This window comes from Carassius auratus, chromosome 46 (genome assembly GCF_003368295.1).
Source record: "Carassius auratus strain Wakin chromosome 46, ASM336829v1, whole genome shotgun sequence".
In the NCBI taxonomy this organism is placed as follows: domain Eukaryota; kingdom Metazoa; phylum Chordata; class Actinopteri; order Cypriniformes; family Cyprinidae; genus Carassius; species Carassius auratus.
This window is the reverse complement of record NC_039288.1, coordinates 15544692-15570144: the sequence shown is the minus strand read 5'-3', so window position 1 is coordinate 15570144 and position 25453 is coordinate 15544692. Positions and strand designations below refer to the sequence as shown.

Genomic DNA, 25453 nt, shown 5'->3' with positions numbered 1-25453 from the left:
TGTTTAATACACGTGGATGGGGTATAAAAAATATTTAAGCCAATTTTAGCCACTTCCAGAGGTAGTTCAAATTGTATCATACAGCCAAATGCAATCGAGCAGCCGCGAAAGCCATGATGCAATTTGTTTTGAGAAATCTTACCAAAATAATTTCCAATTTTGCTGTTTTGTGCCAAAACGAAGAGGTTATCCATTCCCACTTATGATGTAGTAGAAAAGTAGAAATGAAAGTCTAATAATCCAGTAAGTGCTCCTCTGTTGCTGCCTTCTGGTTGTAATTGTGGCATGATGTATTTTTAAGTTTAGTTTCATTTGCCATTTGATGTTTCACAAATGCAACATAAATGGCAGAGCTTATGAATTGGGCAACGCGGTGTTCACGCCATTGCGACCGCTCAGAAAAATTAGTCGCACCGGCAGAAAAAATGGTTGCAAAATGTTCCCATTTAGTCGCAGTTTGGAGCCCTGTCTAAGTTTTATCACCGCAAGCTTTGTATTTCTGCAGAGTTTTCTTTGTTAATTTATTGTTCATATGATTGTTTTTTTATTTTTTTGCTGGTTTAGGTGCAAATATTAACGCTCAGACAGAGGAGACGCAGGAGACGGCGTTGACTCTGGCGTGTTGCGGAGGCTTCCTAGAGGTGGCTGATTTCCTCATCAAAGCTGGGGCGGACATTGAGTTGGGTTGCTCGACCCCGCTCATGGAAGCTGCACAAGAGGGGCATCTGGAGCTGGTCAAATACTTGTTGGCTGCAGGTGAAGACTTGTCAGATGTTATTTTTGAAACCACTCCTTTCTATGACACGGTGTTCACACACTACTCTGTGTCTGTTCAGGGGCTAATGTCCATGCCACAACTGCCACTGGTGACACTGCTCTGACATACGCCTGTGAGAACGGACACACAGATGTGGCCGATGTGCTGCTGCAAACAGGGGCTGACCTGGTTTGTGGATATCCCAATTTACTTTTATTTCATTTTTATTTATTTTGTGTTTAATGCAATTAAAGCCTTTTTGGAGCTTACTGGTGTCTTTGTTGGTCAGGAACATGAATCAGAAGGGGGCAGGACTCCACTGATGAAAGCGGCCAGAGCAGGACACCTGTGCACTGTGCAGTTTCTTATCAGCAAAGGCAAGTTGCCATGTTCAAAACTTCAGCTGCAACAAACAATGAAACTGACAATAAATGTTAATGAAAATTGTCAACAATAACTTTGTCACCTGTTAATTGGGTCTTTGCTATCAGCACAGTGGTACTCAAAATGTCTTGTCTGTGTTGAAAATAGTTGTGCTGCTTAATATTTTTGTGGAAAGATTGATCCATTTTATAAATTCAAAAGAACAGCATTTATTTGAAAATCTAAATCTTTCGTAGAATCTTTCTTGATCAATTTAATGTGTGCTTGTTGAATAAAAGTGTTAAGTACTTACTGACCCCAAGGTTTTAAAATGTAGTATATGTGACCCTGGACCACAAAACCGGTCTTAAGTTGCTGGGGTACATTTGTAGCAATAGCCTAAAAACATTGTATGAGTCAAAATTACCGATTTTTCTTTTATGCCAGAAATCATTAGGATATTGAGTAAAGATCATGCTCTGAGGATATTTTTTTAAATTTCCTACCATAAATATATAAAACCTTAATTTTTTATTAGTAATATCCATTGCTAAGAACTTCATTTGGACAACCTTAAAGGAGATTTTCCCCATTTTTGTTGTTATTTTGCATTGATTTTTGAAATACATTTTCTCATTTGTGTGTGCAGGTGCTAATGTGAATAGAGCAACGGCCAACAACGATCACACAGTGGTTTCTCTGGCTTGTGCCGGAGGCCACCTGGCTGTGGTAGAGCTGCTGTTGGCCCATGGTGCTGACCCCACCCACAGACTGAAGGTGAGTATTTCAGCCTCCCTGAGAATTACACTCTACAGATGCTAATGGGTGTTATGTGGTCATACAGGCTCTGGTCGGTCCTCTGTTAATAAGAGTTTCTCTTCTGCTCACAGGATGGGTCCACGATGCTGATTGAAGCTGCTAAAGGTGGTCACACTAATGTGGTGTCCTACTTGCTAGACTACCCAAACAACATTCTGTCAGTCCCTGCCCCTGACCTGTCCCAGCTCACACCCCCCTCTCATGACACTTCTCAGGTGAGCGGATACGTACACAATCTAAAAGTCACTACAAATTACCCTCTTTTACCAAATGGTTTGAAAGATCAAAATCAGGGTATCCGTGGGGTCTTGAAAAGTATTAAAAGGTGATAAATAAATTTTGGGAAAATTAAGACCCTTAAAAAGTATTAAGTCTTATCACGGCTTTATAAAGTCTTCAATTTTGAAAGTATTTTTCCTGAAATAGCTGTCCAACAGTTTGAGTCCCAAAAACATCGTAAAAGTGTGTGAATTTAGTCATTTTTATAAAAAAAAACGAACAGGTACATATGGTGTGTTCAAGTCCTCCTGGGAAGTTCGTACGCACCAGGTGGGAAGTCGTGCTTAATTAAGAGTACTTTCTCTTAATTAAAAACACAAAAATACAGCAATGTTCTTAAACTCTTGTTCTAGAAAATTAAGAACAAAGAAATGTGCATTAGGCATACTTCGTTTTTTAATGTTTTAAATTAATTTATGAAGCCGCTGCCAACTTTGTTACAAGTTGCATTGCTATATTATAATGTCATCGTATTATGCGTCGTCGATTAACTTACTGCGCTGTAAATAGAAAAGCCTGACAATATCACAGCTATATTCCGCCATGTTAATCACTGAAACGCCCCCAACTCGTACAAATCGGGGCTTAAAGAAAATCCAGAGCTCCCCACTGGTATTTACGATATTGTGGTGGCATTCATGTGCATTCAACTCAGAAATACGATCTAAACGAGATGACTTGAACGCACCAATAAACAGACGTTCGTAAATTGCGTCTGAGAGCACCGGAGCAGGCAGGCGGGCGGAAGTTCAAAACCTCAAAGTACGCTCTGGCGTTCCCAGTGCATTAATGGCACAACTGATCACGAAGTCCAACATCCTCAGAAGACGTAGTAAAGAAAAACGGAATGAATTGGTTCAAACTGAGAAGCTGCTGGGAACAAAATCAGAAGAACTGAGGCACATGTCAGCATGATTGTCAGCATGATTGTTGTTGAGGGCGGAGCAAAGTTTTGTTTTTTTGAATAAACTTTGCTTTGATTTATTATCCCAGTGAGCCTATTTGATTTTTTTGTATCAGAGTGGTCTATAGTCTTTATCACAAACTAAAACTGTTAAGTTAAAAGTATCACTGATGTAAATGGTCACAGCTTCAAGTGGCGGTGAGATATTAAAAAATATTGAGAAGGTCTTGGAAAAAGTCTTGAAAAGGTATTAAAATTAACTTCAAGATTCCTGCATATACCCTGAAAATGTATGCAACATGAATGTTTAATATAATAGTTTGCACTTTTAGTTAATAGGTTGTTAATTTTGTTTGACATACAGGCCCCTCGAGTTCCGTTCCAAGCCCTGGCTATGGTGGTGCCCCCCCAGGAACCAGACAGAGTGCCCTCCACCATCCCCACGCCCCCTCCCGTTACAAGCAAAGGTTTGTTTGTCTAGTAAAGGTATTCAAATCCGCTAGATGTGTTGCTTAAGATAACTATATCCTTGTTTAGATTGTCAGTCCAAATATGATTTGTGTACGTATCCCATGGAAATCCAATCATATTTAGCAAGGTTGAATGGCAAAAAAAATGTTTAGAAATCTGTTTCAAGCTATATTCATATGTGGTTTAATATTTTATTCAATTATGGAAGTCTGTTTTAGTCTGACCGCTTTGATAAACTGATCAGATTTGGACTGACAGTGTGAACAGGGCATTTATGAACTGATGTTGGATCATCAATTCTCTGCTATCAGTTCACAAATGAAGAGTTCACTTAAGGCCTTTCCACACTGAGTGCGATCCGAATCGCAGAAGACCGGTGCTTTCGCACCAAATGCCAAACAATTGTTATTGCCTAATTCACGCCTGCACTCTAGGTGGCGCTGACCAACAGTGCATTTTTCTTCAGATATTTATCTTATAAAGGTATTTAACATCAACCACTGCTCAATATACACTCACCTAAAGGATTATTAGGAACATCTGTTTAATTTCTCATTAATGCAATTATCTAATCAACCGATAACATGGCAGATGCTTCAATGCATTTAGGGGTGTGGTCCTGGTCAAGACAATCTCCTGTACTCCAAACTGAATGTCAGAATGGGAAAGAAAGGTGATTGAAGCAATTTTGAGCGTGTTTAGGTTGATTGGTGCCAGACGGGCCGGTCTGAGTATTTCACAATCTGCACAGTTACTAGGATTTTCACGCACAACCATTTCTAGGCTTTACAAAGAATGGTGTGAAAAGGGAAAAACATCCAGTATGCGGCTGTCCTGTGGGCGAAAATGCCTTGTTGAGGTCAGAGGAGAATGGGCCGACTGATTCGAGCTGATAGAAGAGCAACTTTGACTGTGATTACCACTCACTAAAAACGAGGTATTCAGCAAAGCATTTGTGAAGCCACAACACGCACAACCTTGAGGTGGATGGGCTACAACAGCAGAAGACCCCATCGGCTACCACTCATCTCCACTACAAATAGGAAAAAGAGGCTACAATTTGTACGAGCTCACCAAAATTGGTCAGTTGAAGACTGGAAAAATGTTGCCTGGTCTGATGAGTCTCGATTTCTGTTGAGACATTCAGATGGTAGAGTCAGAATTTGGCGTAAACAGAATGAGAACATGGATCCATCATGCCTTGTTACCACTGTGCAGGCTGGTGGTGTAATGGTGTGGGGTATGTTTTCTTGGCACACGTAGGCCCCTAAGTGCCAATTGGGCATTGTTTAAATGCCACCGCCTACCTGAGCATTGTTTCTGACCATGTCCATCCCTTTATGACCACCATGTCCCCATTCTCTGATTGCTACTTCCAGCAGGATAATGCACCATGTCACAAAGCTCAAATCATTTCAAATTGGTTTCTTGAACATGACAATGAGGTCACTGTACTAAAATGGCCCCCACAGTCACCAGATCTCAACGCAATAGAGCATCTTTGGGATGTGGTGGAACAGGAGCTTTGTACCCTGGATGTGCATCCCACAAATCTCCATCAACTGCAAGATGCTATCCTATCAATATGGGCCAACATTTCTAAAGAATAGAATTAAGGCAGTTCTGAAAGTAGAAAGGGGGTCAAACACAGTATTAGTATGATGTTCCTAATAATCCTAATAAAGGTGAGTGTACATCATCAAATTAAGATAAACAAGGTTCTGCACTAGAAGCAAACTATCTATAATGCTTGCAAGAATAAGCTACATCCTAAAATATAATTAGAAGTACAATTATAATCCAGCTGCACTTGAAAATGTAATTTTAAATGTATTTGCTTTCCCACTTTAAACCATCTTGTAATACCTTTGAGTATTGAAATGCCTTGGGCAGCAGAGAAACACATTCAGTTGATTAGAATGACTAGACACTGTTGATGAGTTGCACCCGTGCATGAATTGTGGGGTTCTTGGGTTTGAGCATTTGTTTGGTTTTTCTCTTAGGTGCGTCCAAGCAGAGGCTGAGTTCTCTTCAAAACAACTCCGTTGTCTCAGGTGGCCTAGACGCCGATCTGCTGCCGCCCTTCCACCCATACCAGCCTCTGGAATGCATCGTCGAGGAGACGGAGGGCAAGCTCAACGAGCTGGGCCAGCGCATCAGTGCCATTGAGAAGGCCCAGATGCATTCGCTCGAGCTCATCCAGGGTGAGCCACTCACCAAAGACAAAATTGAGGAGTTAAAGAAGAGTCGGGAGGAGCAGGTGCAGAAGAAGAAGAAGATCTTGAAGGAGCTGCAGAAGGTGGAGCGGCAGTTGCAGCTGAAGACGCAGCAGCAGTTCACCAAAGAATACATGGAGACCAAGGGGCTCAAGGAGGAGCTGGGCCAGGCGGCAGGGGTGGAGATGCCCGGCACCCCCCTGCCCCTGCGGGCCACACAGCTGGGCTCTGACAATGAGTGCGAGGTTAATCGCAGAGAGGAGGACCACAGGCCCACCCCTACCAATGAGGAGTACGAGGATGACGAAGATGATGAGGAGGAGGATGATGAAGACAATATCGACTGTGCCAAGCTGCCACAGGTGGACACCATTCTGTACAGAGAGGCAACACAACTACCACCACCACCTCCGCCTCAGAACCTGGTCCTCCAGAGTCCTCCTCTTCAGACCAGCTTCGTTCCCATCCAGCCTCTCACCCCGCAGCAGTCCACAGACTTCAGTAACGCAGACTACCCAGGAAGCAGCAGTCCGGACCTGCAGAGGGTGCTGCTGGGTCAGCAGCTGACGGGGTTGGGGCCAGGGCTTCTCGCACAGGCACCCGACGGACTCATGGTCGCCACGCCCGCACAGACGCTCACAGATACGCTTGATGACATCATGGCGGGTGAGCTCACTGTGGCTGTCTTTGTTTCCTTTCAGGATGTCAACTAATAATAAGAAATTGAGCTAGTTTGCTCCCAAAAGTTGTGTATATCTACACGTGTAAAATTTGTAGTCTTTCTCTCTGCACAAATGGGGGTATATGTGTACAAATATGGCCAATCAAACCAAATTTTCCTACTCAAAATTCTCTAGAATATGAATATCCCTCCCCCAATTGTCTAGCAACGACTAGCAATAGCAAATAAAGATTTGTAACTGATGATTAGAATGATTAGAGATGAGCACTTAACTTCTTTTTTTTTATGGAAAATTCTGCAGTACAGGTGAAAGGAAACTTCTGATTGAGCCAATTCAGGCGGTCTTCAAATTAGCTAAAATCTCTTTTGCACATAAAATGACTAAATGAAAACTAAATATAAAAATAAAAGCGATTCAAAATATGTAGAAGTACTAAAATAGTAAATTATACTAAAATAACACTGGTCTGACTCTTGTCTTTGCAGCTGTGAACAACAGAGTACCTGTGGTAAACACTACAACTTCGCCCTCCCCTCAGCCCTCCGCACAGACGCCCATCAACACAGTCTCCCCATCCTCCATGCTCCCTCTGTACCCCTCAGTGGACATTGACGCGCATGTAAGACCATATTCTCTGCATTTAACACACATGAAGCAAAATGACTGCTGTGGAAAATTTGCAGACATCATAGATTTGTTCATATTTGTTTTCAAGCGAATTATCTATTTTCCCTTCAGACTGAGAGCAATCATGACACGGCACTGACTCTGGCCTGTGCTGGTGGCCATGAAGAGCTCGTCTCAGTGCTCATTGCACGTGGGGCTAAAATCGAGCACAGAGACAAGAAGGGTAAGAGACTCCATAATTTGTTCCGTGAAGTTGTATCGGTATACTACATTTACAGAGATGTTGAGTGTCGCTCTATGTGTCTGTCCACAGGGTTCACTCCCTTAATCCTAGCTGCCACTGCGGGCCATGTGGGTGTGGTGGAGATCCTACTGGACAAGGGAGGGGACATTGAAGCTCAGTCTGAGAGGACCAAAGACACCCCTCTGTCCCTCGCCTGCTCGGGTGGTAGACAAGAGGTACCCCTAACATTTTTAACTCTGCCTCTTAAACCATCCAAAATGCACCAAAGACTTGGAAGTACATTGCTTTATCTCCATCTTTGCAGGTGGTGGAGCTGTTGTTGCTCCGTGGGGCTAATAAGGAGCACCGTAACGTTTCTGACTACACCCCGCTCAGCCTGGCGGCGTCTGGGGGCTACGTCAACATCATCAAGATCCTTCTGAATGCTGGAGCTGAGATCAACTCTAGGTCAGTACATCTGTTCCCATTGATTTGATCAGTTGTCTTAAGACTTATGTCAAGACACTGTTTGTTTTAACAGTATACACTTCCTTCTCTTTCAGGACTGGCAGTAAGCTGGGCATTTCTCCGCTCATGTTGGCAGCCATGAACGGCCACGTGCCTGCGGTGAAGCTGTTGTTAGACATGGGCTCGGACATCAATGCACAGATCGAGACCAATCGTAACACAGCGCTGACCTTGGCCTGCTTCCAAGGCCGAGCAGAAGTTGTCAGCTTGCTTCTGGACCGGAAGGCAAACGTGGAACACCGCGCTAAGGTCTGTGCTCACCTGTCCACGTGTTGTTACTTGGGCAGTGTGGTCCTTGTGTAATGTGTGTAAAAATGCATTTAAAAATTGTAAATGCTCTTCTCTTGTTCTTTTGCCATAAAATTGCAAAAGCAAAATTAAAAAATGAAAACCTAGCACGTTAAGTTTTTGCAGAATGTTGGTTTATAACCTTAATATGAATTTAAATTTTAATGGGACTTCTCCTAGACTGGCCTTACCCCTCTCATGGAGGCTGCGTCTGGTGGTTATGCTGAAGTGGGCCGTGTGCTGTTGGATAAAGGGGCGGATGTCAATGCCCCTCCAGTTCCCTCCTCTCGTGACACTGCCCTTACTATTGCTGCAGACAAGGGTCACTACAAGTTCTGTGAGCTTCTCATTAGCAGGTATGTCTTTGTAACACTGGTAGTGTACAGTACCACTCAGTCCTCTATCCAAAATGTAGCATCTCATGCTCCTGTTTCTGGTCTGTTAATGTAGAGGGGCTCACATTGACGTGCGAAATAAGAAGGGGAACACCCCTTTGTGGCTTGCTGCTAACGGTGGCCACTTTGATGTGGTGCAGCTGTTGGTGCAGGCTGGAGCCGATGTGGATGCAGCAGACAACCGCAAAATAACCCCCCTCATGGCAGCATTTCGCAAGGTGAGCAGTTTGTCATGCTGTCCATAGGACTGATGAACATCTTGGCTTATGAGTAATTGTCAATGCTACCCTTTTTTAGAAAAATAATGGATGATAATCTTTTGTCAAGCATGCCAGCCTGAAATATATCCTTTTTAGGGTCACGTAAAAGTGGTGCAGTACCTGGTGAAGGAAGTCAACCAGTTCCCATCTGACATTGAGTGCATGAGATACATTGCAACTATTGCAGACAAGGTATAAAAGACAAAAAACACAACCCTATATACCCATAGAGGACTATTTGCATGATTTGACAGAAGTCTTGAATTCACATTTACATTGTATCTCTGCAGGAACTGCTGAAGAAATGTCATCAGTGCATGGAGACCATTGTCAAAGCCAAAGATCAGCAGGCGGCTGAGGCGAACAAGAACGCCAGCATTCTACTTAAGGAACTTGATCTGGAGAAGGTTAGTTTCTTCAGATGACCAGTTAGTCTAATTATTGAGCTAACTAACTGAGGATTTTTATATTAGTCACAACATTATGCAGCATGATGTATCATGGTGAACTAAGTTCTTCTCAAATTATGTCGTAGTCTCGTGAAGAAAGCAAAAAGCAGGCTCTGGCTGCAAAGCGAGAGAAGAGAAAGGAGAAGCGCAAGAAAAAGAAGGAAGAGCAGAAGAGGAAGCTGGAGGAAGAGGAGGCTAAAGTGAAAGAGGTTTTCTGTGAGATGCAGGATCAAAAAGATGACTCTGCAGAAGGTGAGGAACACCTTGTCTGTTTATACCCAGATTTCACAGACAATTCCTACCTTCAGCTTCAGTTTGCTTTTTTCTAAAAAAAAAAAAAACTTCACTGACCCTTATTTCCTATCGTATAATTGTAGTTAGCTTTGTGATTTGTTACTTTTGATATGGAACAAAATTAACTAAGAAAAGTCCGACTTTGTCACAATTTAAACAACAAATGGCATTCTGGCACTCTGTAATGTTGATAACAGATAGTTTTAGCGGCTTCAGTTCAAGTGAACAAATGTAAAGTTTTTGTAAACCATTTCTGTTCTGGATTTTGATGCATCGTTAACCTTTTGTTGTTGTTTTTCCCCTTTCAGAAGTGGAGGTTCCCATTGAGCCCCCAAGTGCTACCACCACCACAACTATCGGCATCTCCGCCACCTCCACAACCTTCACGAACACGTTCGGCAAAAAGCGAGCCAGTGTGGCCACCACACCAAGCACCAATCGCAAAAAGAACAAGACAAAGGATTCACCTACCGAACCAATAATTCTTCAGGACCCACAGGTGGCGTTGGCGCAGCAGAAAGCTGACAAAAATAAGATCCATGGAGAACCTCGAGGGGGTGGGGCACCGGGAGGCACGAGTGACTCAAATCTAGATAGCACCGACTGCAACAGTGAGAGCAGCAGTGGCAGTAAGAGTCAGGAGCTCCCTGATCTGTCTTCATCGTTGTCCTCTTCTGCACCTTTGGTCCTTCCATGCTCTAACCAGCTGCATGTCGTAAGTGAGAAGAGACAGGGGCCATCACTGCTGGGCTCTCGTGAGGAGAAGGTCATGGTGTCCATCTCCAAACCACACCATAAGTAAGTGTTGATGTACTCCTGCTTGCTGCTAGTGCATTGTGCAATTCAAATAGCTTCAAATGTCACATCATTATCTCAGCATTTGACAGATCTTAACCTAGTAGTTTTCTTGAACTTTGGTAGTAAAATGCTACATTTCACTAGAGGTAGTAACTGCAAATTGCAAAGAGAAGTATTTCTTGTGGTTTGACAAGATACTGCATTTCCATTTTTGCAACAAAAGGAATTTTAGGAAGATGTTTCTTTTCACATTAACAGATCTCATGAGATCAACAGTGACTTGCCCCCCAGTTCCCTGCCCCCTTCGTTCAAGACCATTTCACTGCCAGTCACCTCGCCCAACAGTAAGATGAATTTCACTAGTCCAAAGAGGGGCCAGAAGAGAGAAGAGGGGTGGAAAGAGGTGGTTCGGAGGTGAGGGGCACTTTTGTTAATGTTGCAATCTAAAAATGACAGAATAAAAAACATTTACAGTGAAGCAAGGACATAAGCCATGTCTAAGGATCCGAATATCTTAGAAACTTAAGGATAAGCTCTCTAGATGTACTAAAAATCTAAAAACGTGCAATAGAATTGAAAGGTGCTTGCAGACAATGGCATAATGTGTTGCAATGTTTCACTTGGGCAAAAATCTAGGTTTTGACATTTCTCCCTTAGATCCAAGAAGCTCTCTGTCCCTGCCTCTGTGGTGTCTCGGATTATGGGTAGAGGTGGCTGCAACATTACGGCCATCCAAGACGTTACAGGTGCCCACATCGACGTGGACAAACAGAAGGACAAAAATGGAGAGAGAATGATTACAATCAGGTAAAAATCATTCAGATAATTATTAGGACACTAGCAACTGACTGACTATCTTTGCTGGAATTTCTTACATATGTTTCATCTCTTGGTTTGCAGAGGTGGCACTGAGTCAACACGGCATGCTGTGCAGCTAATCAACGCGCTGATCCAGGACCCAGCCAAAGAGCTAGAGGACCTGATCCCTCGTAACCACATCCGGCTGCCTGGTGCCAACACCAGAATCAGCGCCACCTACACAACCTCCACTGGGGCCACAAGCACTACTGCGGCCAGTTCAAAAGGCCTGCCATCTGTAGTGCCCTCCTCCAGTGTGTCTTTCCAGTCCACCACCAACTTCACAGCTCAGCAGGCTGGCAAATTGGGCAAGAGTATGGCACCGGGCGTCAGGCCCCCCTTCGTTTCTTTGCCACCACTTGCATATGCTCATCCTCAGCTGGCCCTTCTAGCAGCCCAGACTATGAACCAGATCCGCCACCCTCGATTACCCATGGCACAGTTTGGTGGCACTTTCTCATCCTCTCCCAACACTTGGGGTCCTTTCCCTGTTCGTCCTGTGAGCCCTGGTAGTGCTAACAGCTCACCCAAACACAGCGGTAATTCTGTTCCACGTCCCGCCAGCTCTGCTCCGGGCCACACTGAGCATCCCACTGCTTTCATGTCCAGCACCTCGACTCCCACTGCCTCCACCACTTCTCCCACCAGTACCGTACCCGCCAACAACCCCACGCCTTCCTCTGTCAGGAAGCAGCTCTTCTCGACAGATCCTAAGTCTGGGGCTGGAGTTACTGTTGCTTCTACCGGCAGCAGTGCTCCCTCGGCGCAAGTTGCTCCCTCTCCCATTAGCTGTGCTCCCACAACCCCTACGACCCCTCCACCTCCATCTGCACCCAGTGCTCCACCTCCACAGCATCCCCCTGCCCACAAACCAGAGCCAGCCAGCCTTAGCACCCCTGTTAAAGAGAAGCCCGTCACAGAGCTCGCAACACCTGCTGCAGTAGCTCCATCTGATGGGCCCAGCCCCTCTGCTTCCTTGCACTTCACCTCGTCTCCCTCTGGCCCCTCGATGCTGCCTGCACAGCCCGAGAGCCGGCAGCCACTTCCGTCACACTTTCCCTCCAGCACAGAACCCAGTTCCTCTTCCTCATCACAGCCAGGCTCAACTCACCCCATCACACGCCTGCCACCTCCAACCTGCAGCAGCACAGTCACTAATACCAGCAGCGCCTTACCTCATTACTCCACCCCAAATGTACCCGGTGTGCCCCCACGCATGCAGCCTCCGGCACCCTACTACACCATGACTCCAGAGCAGCAGTCTGTGTTTGTGCCTCCGGGAGCCTCACAGGAACTCCTCAAACAGCAACAGCCTCCACCTCAGCCCAGCCTGGCTCCGGCAGGCATGCCCCCTCCCTCTCATCCAATGTCCTCCACTATGGGCATGATAAATGGCTCTCAAATGCACCTGCACAGTGGAAAAGCGCAATTGCCCCCTAACTTTGGCCCTGCGGCTATCTTCAATCACTTCAGCAGCATCTTTGACAGCAACCAGGTGGGCAACAACCAGGTTTGGGGTGCCTGCCATCTACCTGCATGTACCCCTCCGGAGCAGTCCTACAGCGGCCCACCTAACGCCTACATAAGTGGAATGGGGCAGATTGAAAGTGTAATACCTCCTCCCGATGGCTCAAAAGCTCCCGGGTATCGCTGTTCCTCTCAGCGAATTGTCTCCAGTCCCATTGGTGAGTGCAGTCTTGACCTTAAGTGTGTCATGTCTTGCTCCTGGTGGGCCACCTTCATGCATCATCCTGCTTCAACACACCTGTCTGAAAATTTCTAGGGCTGAAGACCTTGATTAGCTGGTTCAGGTGCGTTTAATTAGGGTTGGAGCTAAACTGTGTAGGAACGTGGCCCTTCAAGACAAGGATTGGACACCCCTGCTTTAAATAACCAGTACTATTGCTGATGTCCTTGCTTCTTTGTTTTGTGCTGAAGGTAAATTTTTTAATGTTCACCCTGTATCACAGGTATGCACCCCATGGACAACTCTATGTCTGTGTCCACTGCGCTCCCCAACTTTACCACTAGCATATCTGCCAGCCCTGTGTACCTACCAGGTCCTGCTCCTATGGGCACACCCTCCTTCAGCCGCCAGCACTTCTCTCCCCATCCCTGGAGTGCCTCCACCTCTTGTACGTGAATAAGTATTTCTGATGCAGATGTACCACGGACAGCATTATTTTTTATTGCTCATTTGCTCTTTCTGATGGTCCCTTCATTTCTCATTGATTTTAGGTGAGTCTCCAGCACCTTCCGTGTCTTCCGGGGCATCCTCACCTCTTTGCACATCTACGGTGACTCCCGCTTTGATCCAGACAAAACCTAGTAACTCCAACCATCAGGACCGCAAAGTGCCCCCTCCAATTGGAACAGAGCGCCTGGCCCGCATTCGGCAAACTGGCTCAGTCAACCACACCATGTTGCCCACCAGCTACACCCCACCAGTTGGACAGGGTGGCATCTGGTCTTTTGGAGTGGGCAGTGCCACCGGTGCGTCTGTGACTGAGATGTAGTCAACATTAACAAATTGTTCTACATGTTACTAAACATATTTGCTTATGTAGTGATAATTGTTTTTATGTAACTAATTGCACTAAATGTGAAGTGCTGGGTTTAAAAGGTAATAAATATCGGTCTCTGTTTTACACAGAGACGATGTCAGGCTGGTCTCAGCCCCTGATGGGAGGGCCAGTGATGCACCACCAGATGCAGGAACCGTCGGCCTTCTCTCAGCACCAGGCTATGGAACGAGATGATACTGGGATTGTGGCTCCCTCTAACACTTACCACCAAGCTCTTCCCACCAACTTCATGGATTTTTCAAAGGTATGTATTGTACAGTAACTCTAAAAAAAAAAAAATAATTATATATATATCTTTTTGGTTGTTTTATTATTTCAATTTGTGGGTTTATTCCAAATGTGTAGGGGTTGCCAATGTCAATGTACGGTGGCACGATGATCCCTCCTCACCCACAGATGGCGGAGGGTCCTGGAGGCCCTGTATACAATGGTCTTCACACATCTGACCCTGCCTGGAATCCCATCCTAAAGGTTGTTCCCAACACTGCTGAGAATTCAGACCCACAGCAGGTAATTGCTCTTTGTGGACCCCGCCTGAAAGTGTGACTGAAAGTTACAGCCCTTTTTGCCATCTAACTCTTTGAATCTTTGTTGCAGGTATGGCCAGGCACTTGGGCCCCACATGTGGGAAATGTGCATCTGAATCATGTCAACTAAACATTGATCGAGAGGCCTAGGAGCAGTAACAAGAAACACGTTAAAAAGAACAAGATAATTACCTAATTACTGAGACGTGGTATTAACCTAGATGTGTCCCCAAAAAAATGTTAAACAAGTTCAGAAATTTGAGATGGACACCCTTGATGTGCCTAACTAAAAAGAAAGAATCCAGTGTGGATTTAATGCGTTTACCACTGTCTATGAACAAATCAATTGCCTGTTCAACAGGATACATTCTGAGTAGTATAGCCATTTTGACATTTAAGCCCAACATAAAAGTGATCTTGGTCGGCAGGGCTCAGTAGGACAGTGCGCTATTTATACTTGGCCAAGACCTAGATGATTGCTTAAAGAACGAAATCAGACCTTTTAGAGTGGTAAATACCTGTATAATTGTTTACATACTGAAAAAGGGTTAAAAATGAGAGTAAATTTCATGTCGTATAGTGGCTCTACTTTATGTAGCCTGTATTAATGTGAAATATTTACCTTAATATTCAATAAAAAGTTGGAAATGTATCTGGTGTGTGTTATTTTGATCAGTTTATTTTTTTACATAGGTGACAGCTCACAATCCATGTTCTGTTAAAAGTATGACCATTTTGTGGGTAACTATAAGGTAAAGTTCATTTTTGGGGAAGTCGTGGCCTAATGGTTAGATAGTCGGACTCCCAATCGAAAGGTTGTGAGTTTGAGTCCCGGACCGGCAGGAATTGTGGGTGGGGGGAGTGCATGTGCAGTTCTCTCTCCACCTTCAATACCACGACTTATGTGCCCTTGAGCAAGGCACTGAACCCCCAACTGCTCCCCGGGCACCGCAGCATAAATGGCTGCCCACTGCTCCGGGTGTGTGTTCACAGTGTGTGTGTGTTCACTGCTCTGTGTGTGTGCACTTTGGATGGGTTAAATGCAGAGCACAAATTCTGAGTATGGGTCACCATACTTGGCTGAATGTCACGTCACTTTTAAGCACATGAACTAGTGCTTAATATTAAGACAAATATCTGTGGCATAACTTTTCACATTTTTTGAAATGACTGTTTTCTGAAAATCTGGTGACCTACCAGGAATTAGTGATGTCTTAGAATATGGGAAGCACAACTTGTATGACAAAAAAAATAACATAAAGGACTGTTGGGATATAGAACAACACTAATATTGTCTTGCATGAAATTACACATTTTACTGCAAATATGGGAGGCATATATAGAGAGGACAGGTCATCCTGAGATTGGGCTTTTAGTAAGGTGTTGTCATATCTTATGGCAGAGTTCACATCATGTACCCAACTGAACTTCTCCGAAAATCTCTTGCTGTTCGAAGAGTTTACGTTCCATGAAATGGCTGTAAACACTTGGTCCTTGCAGAGGGCCTCAGCGTTGTGCGACGGGGGCGTGGTTGAATCCTCCCACCTTACGTATATCTAAATCTAAACCTACCCGTCTCTACGGTCTCTACCCCATGATGCCTAAACCCACCCATCTCCACCCCTAAACCCACCGATCTCCACCTCTTAGAGGTGTATCCAACCACGCCCCCTTGATCTTGCGTTCTGCAGTGAGGGGTTACTGGCGTCGGTAGTGGAATCATCCCTCTGATTGGCCAGATTTCCACGTTTGCAGCACGTCAGAAATCTCCTCCCTCGAGATTCACTACTTGTGCAGCGCACAGACACACAATTCTACGACATATCGGCCAAGATCTTAGCGTGTTCATTCAAGTCTCGAGCTTAGATTCAGGTTCACCATGTCAACCAGCTGTGAAGCCTCGTCGACCTGCCCGATTCCAAGCCGCTGCTACCGGTCTCCACTCCTCGACAGCTACAGTCAAACTCCTGGAGGAACCGTGTTTTCAACAACTCCTGGAGGTAACCCGGTGTGCTTATTCTTAACCGCAGGATGTACTTTAGAACTAGTGAAGTTAATTGTTTTTGTGCGCGAGTTTTTCCCACATGGTTGGAACCCGAGCGCACTTTGTTTTTGTATGACGTAAGTAATTGATAGTTTGCATTGCGCGGTCATAACGCCAGAGGCAATGCGATGTTTACAAGCGGCTCGTTGCCTTTTAAGCAATTCCGTGATTTACTGTCGTCAGCTGCATTTGGATTTAAAGGAATGTGTGTTTGTTTTAATCATGCTCACATTTAGCCCAATGGACCTGCACGAAATTAATTTTAAAGCACCCTTTAGACTATAGGTAGTTTAATTTGTCTGCTAACAAAGGTTGAAAGCAAACGCACGTGCATCACAGAATTCTGTAATTAATGTTCATTCTGAAAGCCATGAACTCTAGTGTCATTTCTACAACATCTCACAGTATGTATGCTAAGACTAATTCAGAACGCATCGCAAATAATATTTTAGTTTTCACTTTTTTCGCACTGTTAAACACAAGTACACCTATATGTTTAATAAATATCGAAGTTGTTTATCATACTGTGTCGTTATTATATTTATATATATATATGTGTGTGTAAACAAACTGGGTCTGGGACAAAGATAACAGAAAATACGTAACTTCATAAAGCTAATTTAAAATGGTAAACTAAATAAAGGCATGATATAACATTGAAAAAAGTTACAATTTAAACTCGTTAATATAAACAAAATAAAGTAATAAAATGTAATAAACGCCTATCTGCAAACTGCATTACGCCACAACTGTCAACATTGATCACGTGGTTATTAAAGCTCACATTAATAAATGTGACTTGCTTCAGTTTTTGAAACCAAGCCAGTGGCTGTTATATCAATCGACCTTTAGTTACAGCACATTTATCCATAAAACCCCATCATGCTTTGACTAATATCTCCCATATGTATTCGTTTTAATGACCAAATGAGATGCAGCACATCATATTGAATTAAAAATGTTGTCATATATAAGAACTTGTTTCTTAAGTCAGACCTCAGTCAGTCCAATCACACTTGGTCCTTGTGCAGTAATGGATGATGTTGCTTAATTTTCTTGCCACTTGGGTTACTACAGGACATCTATACTGGGGCACCTTGTTTTTGAGTGTTTTTGCCTGCATGCATTTAGAAAGCACCCTAGTCGGCTCTTCATTCAGCTGTTTCCATTACTCTAATATGAGCTAAACTACATTAAAGACTTTCACTTGGGAGACACAACATGTTTTTCTGAATTCTTAGAGCAGAGCTCAACAGGAAAAAAGTTACTTGAAGCAAAAAATGCTATAGACTTATGCCAACTTTTTTTTTTTTTTTTTAAATAGGCTGAACCTCTTAAACTAATATTGATATTTTCCCTGCAGGAACACGGATCATCTATGATCGAAAGTTTCTTTTGGAATGTCGAAACTCACCCCTCGCTCACACCCCACCCTGCTGCCTCCCCGACATACCAGGGGTCACCAGACCCTCACTGCAACCAGCAGAGCAGGAGAATGGCAACAAAGAGCTCACTGGTAAGTCACTCCTCATCATTTCCATCTTTTATTTTTTATTATTATTGCACATTATTTTTTACACATTGCGGTCGTCTGCTGGAATACAGTATGTGACCGAGAAAGTCTCATGTTGTAGTTTATGTATGGTATGTCGATGACAAATAAGTGGTCATTATAAAAAATAAATAAAAAAAATAAATATCTGCTTTTAGAAATGTACTCTTTGTATTCATGCTGGTTTCATTTGGTTTTGAAAAACGTAACATTTTCCTTACACCACAAATGCATGTGTACATTTTATTTTAATATTTAATAAATTATTAGGTTATTTTAAGTATTTAAATTATATAAAAATGTTTTAGAGAGAGAGAGAGAGAGAGAGAAAGAGAGAGATAAAAACTCGAAGTTATACTGATTTAAAAAAAAAAAAAAAAAGGTTAACTGAAAATTTGTCCTAGGCTGCCACGTCCATTTTCTTTTTTCCCCCCTTTATTCTAAGCTCATGGTCACATTTTGGTGTGACTGAAGTCAGTTCATGAGAAAAGCAAACAAAAATGCATCTGACCTGCTCAGAGTTTGGCAAGTCTGATTTCCCTATCGGGGAATATCCTCAGGGTGTACCGTGCTTCATGTGAAAGGAGTGTCGCTTTCAGTTATTTTTTTTCTAGGAAGAGTTCACAGTGACACAACTTTGAACCCTCTAACCCTTCTGTCTCATTCTTTTTCTCCACAGTTGATGACGACCAGTTTGTGATGGATATGTGATGGATGTCTCCAGCTCGTGTGAAAAATGGACTGACTAGTACTGTTCTACCAGTGCTCATGTTCTGAGGGATGATCACACCAGCTGTGGATTCCTTCGTTATTGCCTCCATGCTTTATTTTTTACTTTATCTAAATGATGAAATGCTCAGGTCAAGTGTTTCTGTTGTGGGGAGGAGTGTTTTGAGTTTGGTGGATGTTATGGTGAAAATGCAGCTGCTGCTGCTGTTTGATTCAGTGCCTTCCTTACTCTTTATTTACAACCATTCTGAAGGTAACTGTAATCTACATTTGCAATCTACATCTGAGGATGGTTCAAATGAAGCTATTTTATTTTTGTAAAGGAACTATGACCCTATGAAGGGCATTTAAGTCATATATGCCAGAAATAAACAGTTGGGATGATGATTTTTGTACTGTTTGCTATTCATTCTCTGGATGTAATATGACATTTTGGAATAAAACTGAAACAAAACCGTATATATTTGACTCGTCTCTTCTTTTACTTTTAAAACTTTACTTTTACTTTTACTTCTATTTATTTACTATCTGCCTGTTTCCTATTTAAAAAAAAAAAAAAAGCTTTTATAAATGCATCTGCTAAATGACTTAATGTAATGTAAAATAACTGTAATTGTGTACACTGTAAAAGCTTAATTTCTAAATAAAACTAATGTTATTGCTACTAGTTTTTCTTAATTCAAAATTGTTTAATGTTAAGTTTATTTGCTCTAATTTTGAAATTTACTATAGCAATTTCTGACTAACATTTGTTTCTACATTTATGTAGAGTGAATGTATTCCGATTATTTCAATTCAATACAAATCATCATAATTTTTTTTAAAGACTGAAAAAGAGAGAAAAATGGGATTACAATTAGATTGAATTGAAGTGAATGAGCCAAAGGTTTACAGAATGTGAGAGAAATGTTGATCTTATTTTATAAAACCACTTTCATTCACATTCATTCTGTTTGAAATAGCAGGCATATTGTTTATGACTTATAGCTGTTCTGTTGCAACAAATTGGCTCCATTCACTTCTGTTGTAAGTGCCTATGTAACCCATTTTAGTATAATTTTAGATAAGGCCACAAAGATTTAAGTGTTGTTGTCTGAGTTTCACTTGGATTGAACTTATGATTATTCCTTTAATTTTAAATATGCTTTCCATCTGCATAGGATGAATATTGTAAATATTACTTCTTTACCATAGTGTTCTCATCAGATCAGTGAAGCAGCAACAATAGAGTGTGTCCTGTCTGAGATCACATAGTGGAAAGTACAAAACAGCAGCTCCTGAGAACCAGACCACTGTAGTCATGGAAGAAAGGCTTTTATTAAAACTCACTGGAACAAGATCAGTTTACTGGACACCTTCACGTCACTGTAATATCAGGAGTCTGTTTGTTTGAGGTTAGGATAGCATTTTGCATTTAACCTAGTTTTGGATAAAAGCAGTATATCCAAACCTTACCAAGATCTTACCAAGAAGTGCCCCCTAAATCCAGAAAGAAGCATTCTCATGATAAGAGAGAGAGATACTTTACTTATAATGAGAAATAATAAAGTGCTGCCAGGGCAATGCACATTGCACATCCATTCTGTCCCTGAACGATGACTAGTACTGGCCAGGCCTTCTGATAACAGTTTCTTATTCTAACTGTGTGCCATTACAAACGTGACTGAGAATGATACTTAGATGATTGTTTTCTCTAAACGGATTAATGACATGACAAAAAAAAAAATATTTTCAGTAATTTAAAATTCTAATATAAAAATGTACCAAGACCGCAGAAATGTGCTGATACCAACAAATCACAAATGTTTATGACCTACACTAACCAGACTCAAATTATCTGGTATTTTGAAAGACTTCTTTTCCCTGACACACAGTCATGAGCGTCTGCTGATTGTTTCTCTAACATGTGTCTTTGTTGGTCACATCATATGATTTTGGTTAAAAATATTAATAAGCAATCAAGCAGTTATGTTGAAATATTTATGTCCGGGAAAAACAACAGAACATTATGACAATATGTCATGTCTATTAATTTATATTTATAATCTCCCTTGAAATTTTTTTGATTCACAATCAGATTATTGTTATTGATAATGCAGTTTGGCCGAAACCGTGATATGAACTCACTAGTCATTACTGTAATAATAGCCTCTTTGGTACACAAACACCCTCTTATCACATTCTTCTCATCATCAACCTTCAGACTCAGTCCTGAAGTTGTTTCTTGGTCTAACCGGCATAACGTAATGTTTACACCAGCTGGTGCCAGCTTCATTTTTCTCATACTGAGTTTGATTGTTAATTCCTGACTGTGTTGTTTTGAATGTTCCTTTTTTATGTTTACAAACTGAATGTATCTCTCCAAATGTGACTTTATTTTTTATTAATGTAAAGCCTTGGGTATTAAAACAAACTGTAATGTACTCATGCTTCAGTCATGTAGCCTATTGTTATACATCGGTGTGTCAAAAGAACACTTTAAATTGAACCCCCACCTCAGTTTTACTCAGCATTTAGACTCTAGCATAACAACATTACCAATAAACAGACCCAGATGTCCTGCAAGCTGTCCATGTGGAGAGATTATATAGAGCTATATTATATTATAATAATTAATATGAATATAATCACGATCCTACAGAGGACAAGCGTTTTGAAGTATGGATGGATTTATAATGTAGGATTATATGCTACACGTGCTACGGGAATGCATGTAGGCCTATTCTAAACTTAAAAACTTAAAACAAAGATAACATACCTGGCATTAAAACTTGCATAATTATTATTTTAATATTTAATATTAAATGCATCATAGTTTTATAGTTATACTGACAAGCTACAGTTACAAAAAAAAAAAAAAAAAAAAAAAAAAAACACTCCAATGGACATTTTGCATACATCTGCACTTTCATGTGCACTAGACACTCTTGCACTTTCATGTGCACTGGACACTCTTGCACTTTCATGTGCACTGGACACTCTTGCACTTTCATGTGCACTGGACACTCTTGCACTTTCATGTGCACTGGACACTCTTGCACAACTGCACAATGGTCAGTTTTCATTCATCTGCACTCAACTCCCCCAATGTGCACTAAAGACACTCTTTGCAAATGCACATATTCTAACATAATATCTGCTGTGAGCCACCTCAGTTGTGCACAAGCACTTTAATCTTACACTCTAACATTTCTTACATGGCTACAATTTCACATTTCTACTTCATTTAATACTTCTGCCTTGTTATATTTATTGTGCTCGTCATGTTTATTGCTAATTTTATTTAATGTGCTCTTATGTCTGATCCCTGTTGTCATGAACGTGTGTGTATGTATGTATGTATGTATGTGTATATATATATATATATATATATATATATATATATATATATATATATATACATATTTTTTTTTTTAAGTGTCTTTGCACCTTGGTCCATAAGAAACGACATTTCGTGCTTCTGTATAGCTTACTGTGTATGTGGAAGCATCACAATAAAGTAAAGTTAGGATGTATGGTTTCTTTATATTATGTTTGTGTTTTTTTTATTTTCATGTGTATTATTGTAGTTCTAACTGTACTTTGTGTTTATTGAAGTCTAATAATAAAATAAAATAAAGTTTAAAAAAAGAGTCTATGGCAACGAACGGAAGCTCTATAGTGCCATCTAGCGGTAAAATCTTTTAAAAATGCTTTGCTAAAATGAAGTGTCAGGAGTTCAGAATGCTATATTTTACTAAAAAAAAGTAAAAATAGTAGGCCTATTCATTTATTTTGTAGACGCGTTCTTACCAATAATTTGTGTTTATATTATATGTTTACCAAGTATAGCCTACGTCTTAGACGTCGTTGCTGATGTCTTTTGTGTGAACATCCACTGCAAATAGCCTACAACTCGATGCAAACTTAAGAAAGTACGTTAGAAATGACCAGTGAATTCTACTGAACGCATGTGACTTACCTCTCATCGTGTTTTTAATGTTTGTTGCGTAAATTATAACCATAACACTAGATTCCAAGGAGGATGGGATTCGAGCCCACCGACTTAATGTTAGGATTGTTTGGACTTGTGTTAGGACTTGTTTAGATCTTGTTAGTACTTAAATGGTTAGGACTATGCTGCCAGTCGTCATACCGTTAATGCATTTAAATGATCGTATGGCACCACTGGATAAAATGCATTCGTAGAAATTTCTTACTTTTATTTTTATTTAGTTCTCTAACAAACAAAACTATGAAACAAATAACACATCAGTTACTGGTTCAATTCCCCCCAAAGTCCTTCTCTTGTTGATCTCAGTCATCCCCTTCTGGTGTGTGACTGTGTTCAAGGCGTGGACTCTCCCTGCCTCTCCTGTTCAATAGCTGCAGAAAGAAAAAAAAAAAAAATCACAAGAAGACAGGCTTTGAGAAGTGTTTCAAGTGGAAAAAAGGTTAATTGATTTAATTCTGCAGAGCAATAGAAAAAATAACAAGATAAAAAATATATATGTATATAACTTGAAATAACTTGTTGCATATCATTAAAAAACACTGTAAAAAAAATAAAACAACACATTACGTAGGCCTATATTTCAGAGGATTTTTTAAACATATTACTTTCCAAATCAAATTATGGGAAGGTACTGATGAATCTAGAAAATCACAAACCCTGAAATATTTATTTCATTTCATATGCAATTTATTTCCTGAATTACATTTTAAACACATTTTTAAGTGAGAAATTACCAATATATTAAAAACAAAACAAAATACTGATCATTACATAATCACCATGAGATCTTCAGCCACTGTTTCAGATACTCACTTTCTTTGGTTGGCAAGGGATTTTTTTCTTGGGTCTCTGTCTTCCTGAGCTTGGTTTTGTCAAAGGATGTGATTTCTGTCATGTTGGGCTTGTCAGACATGTTTCTACACTATAGACCAAACAAAATACATGTTTAATATATGTGACCCTGAACCACAAAACCAGTCTTAAGTCGCTGGGGTATATTTTTAGCAATAGGCAATAAAACATTGTATGGGTCAAAATTACAGATTTTTCTTTTATGCCAAGAATTCTTGTCACATAAAGTACAGATCATGTTCCATGAAGATATTTTGTACATTTCCTACCGTAAATATATCAAAACTTCATTTTTAATTAATAATATGCATTGCTAAGGACTTCATTTGGACAACTTTAAAGGCAAATTTCTTGCACCCTCAGATTCCAGATTTACAAATAGTAATTTTTTTCAGCTTTCAGATGATGTATAAATCTCAATTTTGAAAATGTGACACTTCAGACTGGTTTTGTGGTCCTGGGTCACATGTATGATTTTACTTATGCAAATAAATTCATATTTGTTCCTCAAGCTTATACAGATAAAAAATGAACAAACATCTTCAGTGGAGTTTAGTGAGGGTCAATGTCTCACCCATTTTTTTTTTTTTTTTTTAAATTGTGTAACACTATAATAATTCAATCTATCTATGAAAAATTGCCTAGCTGGCGCTCACATTTAGGAATGTGTTCCTTAAAATAATTTCCAATCTGCCAAGTCAGATGACCGTAGGCCATCCTGCCTTTATGGGAACTGGGAATGTCTTGCCTCTGTCTTTGTTCTGTGCCCTGCTTCTCAGAGTAATTTCTCTGCTTCTCTCTTCAAATCTCTAGACATGTCAAACTATCTCTCTGAAAATAAGTAGAAAGAATACAACGCCACCTCTAAAAGCATCCAGAATATTGGAGTGTAGAAAGTCTTACCGCGATGCAGTGTATGGACACGAGAGCTGAACGAGAAAGTATCAGTCTGTCTGTGTGGGTGGATGGAGCAGCAGGTTCTGCCTTATCTGTGTGTCTGTGCTGATGAGGAGGGGGCTCCACACCGCCTGTCCCCTGGGTTATTTGATTGGCCACACCCCCCTTTGTCTTTCTTTTTTCTTACCACAACATGAAATATTCATGATCTTGGAATTAAGGGAGGGGCAGATTTGAGTGTACACTTGCTGACCTTGCATGGCAGAGGAGTCTACCGGATTTTATTCAGTTACAGAAATGAGACCCAATTATGTGAAAGATTCAGGAAGCGGAACAGGATTCAACCTAATTCAACCTATTTTTTGACTTGCATGACTCTCTGCATGTGGGCAAACATAAGATTTACCATGAACCAACTGCTTGAGACCACAGGGTGGTGTGTGACCCGGTTCAGCTGCTGTGTCCAATACTCAATGAGTCATCCAACACCAGACACATGGCGCCTCAGAGCAGCTGTATCTGAACTGATCCTTATGGGGAGGAAGTGACCAGAGATCTATAAGAACCACGCAGCTGTCCCTCTCTAGGCCAAGAGACACACCTTTGACCTTCAGAAGGAATAGAGAAAACTAATCACTAAATGTCAGCATTCTTCTGTACTTCAAAATTATAATATTTCCAGCATTAGTTGGGCCACACTTATGGTGTGTTTAAAGCAAGCACGTGACAGTAATGGGTCCAACTTAAATATGTACATATTCAGAAAGTGTGAATAATAATTTTGATTCTAAAATAAACGGCTTTCAAAATATGGCTTTCCAAAAAAAAAAAAAAAAAAAAAAAAAAACACTCAACTTGCTCCCAGGGTGGGGTAAGTTGAGCCACATGCAGTTAAACTGTGCCATTGATTATTATGTGTGAGCCATATGATGGACTGACCAACCATCCAGAGAGTTCTCCCACCTGTGGCTCAAGACACTGGGATAAGCTCCAGCTACCTGCAACCCTAATAAAACAAAGAGGTTTTGATAAAAGAATGGATGGGTGACTCCTTTAAAAGT

The 25453-nt window shown here is 41.3% G+C and overlaps 3 protein-coding genes across 7 annotated transcripts in view; 2 read left to right on the top strand and 1 right to left on the bottom strand.

The window, feature by feature from the left end:
• Positions 1 to 14976, top strand: part of LOC113064338 (ankyrin repeat and KH domain-containing protein 1-like) — a 46609-nt gene extending 31633 nt beyond the window's left edge. For all 4 annotated transcript variants that reach the window (XM_026235081.1, XM_026235078.1, XM_026235082.1 and 1 more), the window contains exons 9-34: positions 565 to 756; positions 837 to 946; positions 1047 to 1134; positions 1770 to 1897; positions 2011 to 2154; positions 3487 to 3589; positions 5597 to 6475; positions 6978 to 7111; positions 7231 to 7342; positions 7433 to 7578; positions 7668 to 7810; positions 7906 to 8119; positions 8339 to 8514; positions 8609 to 8771; positions 8910 to 9005; positions 9104 to 9220; positions 9349 to 9514; positions 9865 to 10354; positions 10613 to 10768; positions 11012 to 11161; positions 11255 to 12897; positions 13183 to 13347; positions 13451 to 13705; positions 13866 to 14041; positions 14143 to 14307; positions 14395 to 14976. In XM_026235081.1, coding sequence (XP_026090866.1) covers positions 565 to 756; positions 837 to 946; positions 1047 to 1134; positions 1770 to 1897; positions 2011 to 2154; positions 3487 to 3589; positions 5597 to 6475; positions 6978 to 7111; positions 7231 to 7342; positions 7433 to 7578; positions 7668 to 7810; positions 7906 to 8119; positions 8339 to 8514; positions 8609 to 8771; positions 8910 to 9005; positions 9104 to 9220; positions 9349 to 9514; positions 9865 to 10354; positions 10613 to 10768; positions 11012 to 11161; positions 11255 to 12897; positions 13183 to 13347; positions 13451 to 13705; positions 13866 to 14041; positions 14143 to 14307; positions 14395 to 14454 — 6371 coding nt within the window. In that variant the 3' untranslated portion in view covers positions 14455 to 14976. The remainder of the gene's footprint in view (positions 1 to 564; positions 757 to 836; positions 947 to 1046; positions 1135 to 1769; positions 1898 to 2010; positions 2155 to 3486; positions 3590 to 5596; positions 6476 to 6977; positions 7112 to 7230; positions 7343 to 7432; positions 7579 to 7667; positions 7811 to 7905; positions 8120 to 8338; positions 8515 to 8608; positions 8772 to 8909; positions 9006 to 9103; positions 9221 to 9348; positions 9515 to 9864; positions 10355 to 10612; positions 10769 to 11011; positions 11162 to 11254; positions 12898 to 13182; positions 13348 to 13450; positions 13706 to 13865; positions 14042 to 14142; positions 14308 to 14394) is intronic.
• Positions 14977 to 16040: 1064 nt separating this feature from the next.
• Positions 16041 to 19108, top strand: LOC113064337 (eukaryotic translation initiation factor 4E-binding protein 3-like). The gene is made up of 3 exons (XM_026235077.1): positions 16041 to 16324; positions 17732 to 17884; positions 18600 to 19108. The coding sequence occupies exons 1-3, from the start codon at positions 16204 to 16206 to the stop codon at positions 18629 to 18631; spliced, it is 306 nt and encodes a 101-aa protein (XP_026090862.1). The 5' UTR covers positions 16041 to 16203; the 3' UTR covers positions 18632 to 19108.
• Positions 19109 to 22821: 3713 nt separating this feature from the next.
• Positions 22822 to 24745, bottom strand: LOC113063754 (thymosin beta-like). 2 transcript variants are annotated; one of them, XM_026234075.1, is made up of 3 exons: positions 24399 to 24745; positions 23457 to 23565; positions 22822 to 23014 (listed from the first exon to the last, which is right to left on the bottom strand). In XM_026234075.1, the coding sequence occupies exons 2-3, from the start codon at positions 23554 to 23556 to the stop codon at positions 22977 to 22979; spliced, it is 138 nt and encodes a 45-aa protein (XP_026089860.1). In that variant the 5' UTR covers positions 23557 to 23565; positions 24399 to 24745; the 3' UTR covers positions 22822 to 22976. The 2 variants fall into 2 exon arrangements, with proteins under 2 accessions (XP_026089860.1, XP_026089861.1); XM_026234076.1 differs by lacking the exon at positions 24399 to 24745 and adding an exon at positions 24152 to 24380.
• Between the last annotated feature and the right edge of the window lie 708 nt (positions 24746 to 25453).

What these genes read in the sequence shown, in the direction of transcription:
- LOC113063754 (XM_026234075.1), bottom strand. Translation starts at nt 23,556, where the DNA reads ATGTCTGACAAGCCCAACATGACAGAAATCACATCCTTTGACAAAACC. An exon ending in TCCCTTGCCAACCAAAGAAA is followed by an intron (nt 23,015 to 23,456) that starts GTGAGTATCTGA and finishes TTCTTTCTGCAG; the next exon opens with CTATTGAACAGGAGAGGCAG.
- LOC113064337 (XM_026235077.1), top strand. Translation starts at nt 16,204, where the DNA reads ATGTCAACCAGCTGTGAAGCCTCGTCGACCTGCCCGATTCCAAGCCGC. An exon ending in GTTTTCAACAACTCCTGGAG is followed by an intron (nt 16,325 to 17,731) that starts GTAACCCGGTGT and finishes TTTTCCCTGCAG; the next exon opens with GAACACGGATCATCTATGAT. An exon ending in TGGCAACAAAGAGCTCACTG is followed by an intron (nt 17,885 to 18,599) that starts GTAAGTCACTCC and finishes TTTTCTCCACAG; the next exon opens with TTGATGACGACCAGTTTGTG.